At 31.6% G+C, this 4,593-nt stretch overlaps 1 protein-coding gene across 1 annotated transcript; it reads left to right on the top strand.

The window, feature by feature from the left end:
• Positions 1-279: 279 nt before the first annotated feature.
• On the top strand, positions 280-3,721 carry FABP2 (fatty acid binding protein 2). The gene is made up of 4 exons (XM_025873914.2): positions 280-432; positions 1,625-1,797; positions 2,964-3,071; positions 3,398-3,721. The coding sequence occupies exons 1-4, from the start codon at positions 366-368 to the stop codon at positions 3,446-3,448; spliced, it is 399 nt and encodes a 132-aa protein (XP_025729699.1). The 5' UTR covers positions 280-365; the 3' UTR covers positions 3,449-3,721.
• The last annotated feature ends 872 nt before the right edge of the window (positions 3,722-4,593 follow it).

The following is a 4,593-nucleotide window of genomic DNA, read 5'->3' as shown; positions in this document are numbered from 1 at the left end:
TGTATGTCATATGTATTACATACTGTAGTCTTACACTAAAGAAAGCTAGAGAAAATATTTAAAAAATAAGGAAAAACAAATACATTTACAATATTGTACTGTATTTATTGAAAAAAATCCCATGCAATTCAAACCCGTGTTGTCCAAGGGTCAACTGTAATTCAGTTGAATTTCCAGAGAGGAACTAAGAAATTTATAGAAAGATAAACCGCAATGGCTGGGCATTATGTAGTTAAGTGACCTTTTAAACTTTAAACTTCCACATCACAGTATGAAGTTGGTTCTAAGATAAGAAATAGAATAAATTTTCTCCTAAGGACAGACCTGAATCTCTGATTGCTTAGAGGCTGACTCAACTGGAGATCATGGCTCTTGATGGTACTTGGAAGATAGACCGGAATGAGAACTATGACAAGTTCATGGAAAAAATGGGTAAGGGCTTAATTCTTTAGTGACTTGTTATTTTGTTCTTCACAGACATTTTTCCTTCTAATTCCTTCTAAACCTCAGGGTTTAGGGAATGGCTCCTGTTCTGGTGGTGAGGATCCAAAATGTGTGAGGCTCAGAGTAGGGAAAACAATATTCTCACTTCTCATATTAGGAAAACTACAGTTTCACTAGTGGGAAAAAAAGACTGAGTTCTCTGAAACAAAAGAGATCCAGGTATGAGTCACTCACTCTTCAACTGCTGATTGTGCCTGTATCATTGAAAACTTACTTTTTTTTTTTTTTTGGTTTAGAAAGTAAAAAAGGGCAGTGCATAATGAAAACTTCAAAACGTTGAATTTTAGCGGATGGAAAAACAAAGATCATACAGTAAAGTAATGGGAAAAAAAAGTTCTATCATGATTCACAGCTCTAAATAAATTAGACGTAATTCTCATTTCCTCTGACATAAATTTGGGAATAATCTCATGATTCCATGTGGTTTCTATGCGGGTTTTAATTTAACAAATTTAATATCTATTCCAATACTCTGGCAGCTCATACACTGTGTGAGATGTGCAAACAAATTGGAGTCATTCCCTCAAAACAAAATTTGCATCAATTATATCCTATAGCTCAGAATTCCATGTTGAAATTTATGGGATTTGCACATTCTTACAATAACGAATTTGACTGCAATCTTTGCCAATTTTCTCATTTTTGTGATAGTCAGAAATGCCACAAAAAGCAAAGAGAATTATGAAGTTCAAAATTTTAAAGCCATTATGGAAAGTCAAAAAATGTTTAAAAATACTGTTTATGCAGAATTAAAGTTCCTTGTAAATATATTAATATATTTAATCTTTTGTTTGACATTTCTGGAATTTAGTTTAACACTGAAGCATAAAGTTTGATAATTATTTTAAAATTACTCAGTTGTACGATTCTACAATTCTGTTTTTCATTTAATTTTTCATAAGTTTTGGAAACCTAACTTGAATCACTATTCTTGATCTGACTAAGCTTGAATTTTTTCTGTAAGAGGCAATCTGAATGCTCTTGTACCAAGGCAATGCTATCAAGTTTTCTTTCCCACCCTCAAAATGTACATAAACAAATAAATAAAACAGAACTTGTTGAAATAAACACTTTCTATGGCATTTTGACTTTATTTTCTCCAACATCTTTTGCTTTGCAGGTGTTAATATGGTGAAAAGGAAGCTTGCAGCTCATGACAATTTGAAACTGACAATTACACAAGAAGGAAATAAATTCACTGTCAAAGAATCAAGCAGTTTTCGTACCATTGAAATTGTTTTTGAGCTTGGTGTCACTTTTAATTACAGCCTAGCAGATGGAACTGAACTCAGTGTAAGATACTTTTTACAAGCAATACATTCTTGATTTTTCTACACAATACTAAAATAATCTCTTTTCTGTCACTGGATGTTTAATGTTAAGCCTCCTTCATTTACTGAAGCAGCCAATAGAATTTATCCACATTATATATTGCACAAATTGGCAGGATATCTAAGTCTAATGTTTTTATTTTCATACATCTGTAAATAACCTGGATTGAACACTAAGAATTAGAAAAACATCCTTTGGATTATTAAATATAGACCTATTATTCATAAAGAAAACTAAAGCTCAGTGTTTTCAACTTTACATACCTGATAGCACCAAAAGCTTTTAGATTTATCTAACTTAAACTTAGTAATCATTTAATAAATACACGAACATAACAAAATAAATTAATTAATTAATTAATTAATGGGTGACCAAATGGAAAAGTCTGATGCATGCTACATTGTAGGTCATTGGGAATATACCTTTTAATGTTTAAAATAAAAAATTTTAGATTGTCGTATTTTTCAACTGATTTTTTAAAAACTTTTTTGTCCTCAGGATTTTCTAGTTAAACTATATGTTTGTAATGACAAACTGTCAAATATTTTTCATTTATGGCCATTTACTTATTTATTTATTTAAAGACTTTATTTGTAAGCAATCTCTACAACCAACATGGGGCTGGAACCCACAACCCAAGATCCAAAGTTGCATGCTCCATCAACTAAGCCAGCCAGGCATCCCAATGGCCATTTTTAAATTATTACAACCCTTATAAAATTAAAACATACACAGTGTTGTTAGGCTCTCCATGAAACTAACTTGAACCATGACTAAATTTAGGATACTCTTTTTAACATGAAAGATTTAGAAAAAGGAAACATTGCTCATCTACCTTAAAATTTAGCATTTGGGAACAACTGAGTGAGACAAACATAAGGGTTACCAACACATAATCTGGAGCCCCAAAAGCCTAGGTTCAATCCTGGCTCTATGACTTTAGGTAAATTATTGTGTCCCAGTTTTCTCAACCATAAAATGGAGACAGTAATACCTACTTCATAAGGTCATTGTGAAGACTGAAGAAGTAGATCTATAATACTCAGAACAGTGCCTAACATATGTAAGACCCTTAAAAAAGCTATTTGTTATTATTATTATTATTTATTATTATTTTACATTTATAGGGTACTTGGAACCTAGAAGGAAATAAACTTGTTGGAAAATTCAGACGGGTAGACAATGGAAATGAACTGAATGCTACCCGAGAAATTATAGCTGGTGAATTGGTTCAGGTGAGTGGTAAAAAGATCATAGCTATTTCCTAAAGACAAAAATAATTACATAACAATAATTTTATATTTGTGATTGCTGAGTTATATATTCGACAAATAAACTATTATTTTTCTCATAAATCTTACTTATTTTAACTAAAAATGTGACTAAAAACAAAAAAAATGTGTTTTTAGTGGGTATATCCTGTATCTGTATAAAATGTTGCTATAAAGACCAAGAAAAAAAATACTATAATCATTTCAAAGCTATAATAATACTAATATTTTTCTTAATTAAGCTTTAAATCTTAATGTCAATTTCTTCTATGTTTGTTAACATCTTTCAGACTTACATATATGAAGGAGTAGAAGCCCAGAGGATCTTCAAAAAGGAATGAACTTTGTTCTTGGAGCACAGCCCAGAACACAAATTGAATGGAAAATCTATATTGTAATAAAACTGTTTTTCTCTCTCTGATTAGTCCTTTTGTAAACATAACCAGTGACTCACATTTCTAATCTGACCAAGGCAAAACAAGTAAAAGCTAATTAGGATTTAATTTGTTTTACATTCCCTAAGATGTACATTTATTGCTGTATTGGTGTTCTAAAAGAATTTGTGCCATTTTTTAACACAGATGAATAAATTTTGTCTCCACATTGTTTTATAAGTAGCTTCTCCTTAAAAAAAAAAAAAAAAAGGTTTTTTGCAAAAACCTATATGGTTGTTGTTTTTTTTTTTTTCCACATTTGGTAAACTAAAAAACAGACTGCATGGGGTTCTTTAAAATCCTACACTGATCATCAGTTTTCAGCAGAAACTTTGTAGGCCAAAAGGGAATAGCAGGATATATTTAAAGTGCTAAAAGGGAAAAACTTACAACCAAGAATACTCTACCCTACAAGGTTATCATTCAAAATTAAAGGGGAGAAAAAGAGCTTTCCGGACAAGCAAAAGCTAAAGGAGGTCATCACCACTAAACCGGCCTTACAAGAACTATTAAAGGATCTTCTTTAACTGGAAAAGAAAATGCCATAACTAGAAATAAGAAAATATATAAAAGAAAAAAATCTCACTAGTAAAGCAAATATATAGTCAAGGCAGTGATCAGCCACTTAAAAGCTAGTATGAAGGTTAAAAACCAAAAACAGTAAAAATAACTATAACTACCTAAGTAGTTAAAAAATACACACAAAAAAAGTTATAAAATATGACATCAAAAACATAAAACATGGGGAGAGGTAAAAAAGGAAGTGCTTTTAGGTTCATTCAAACTTAAGTGACTATCAGCTTAAAATAAACTGCTACATAGGGGCGCCTGGGTGGCTCAGTCATTAAGCATCTGCCTTTGGCTCAGGTCATGATCCCAGGGTCCTGGGATCGAGCCCCACATTGGGCTCCCTGCTCAGAGGGAAGCTTGCTTCTCCCTCTCCTTCTCCCCCTGCTTGTGTTCCCTCTCTCGCTGTGTCTCTCTCTGTCAAATAAATAAAATCTTTTTTTTTAAAAATGCTATATATATATATATATATATATATATATAGA

Source organism: Callorhinus ursinus, unplaced genomic scaffold (assembly GCF_003265705.2).
Source record: "Callorhinus ursinus isolate GAN/ISIS: 27379988/994484 unplaced genomic scaffold, GSC_fseal_2.0 scaffold4, whole genome shotgun sequence".
Taxonomy (NCBI): domain Eukaryota; kingdom Metazoa; phylum Chordata; class Mammalia; order Carnivora; family Otariidae; genus Callorhinus; species Callorhinus ursinus.
The sequence above is the reverse complement of the archived record's forward strand: the minus strand, read 5'-3'. Positions and strand labels throughout refer to the sequence as shown.

What these genes read in the sequence shown, in the direction of transcription:
- FABP2 (XM_025873914.2), top strand. Translation starts at nt 366, where the DNA reads ATGGCTCTTGATGGTACTTGGAAGATAGACCGGAATGAGAACTATGAC. An exon ending in CAGATGGAACTGAACTCAGT is followed by an intron (nt 1,798 to 2,963) that starts GTAAGATACTTT and finishes TTACATTTATAG; the next exon opens with GGTACTTGGAACCTAGAAGG. An exon ending in TAGCTGGTGAATTGGTTCAG is followed by an intron (nt 3,072 to 3,397) that starts GTGAGTGGTAAA and finishes AACATCTTTCAG; the next exon opens with ACTTACATATATGAAGGAGT.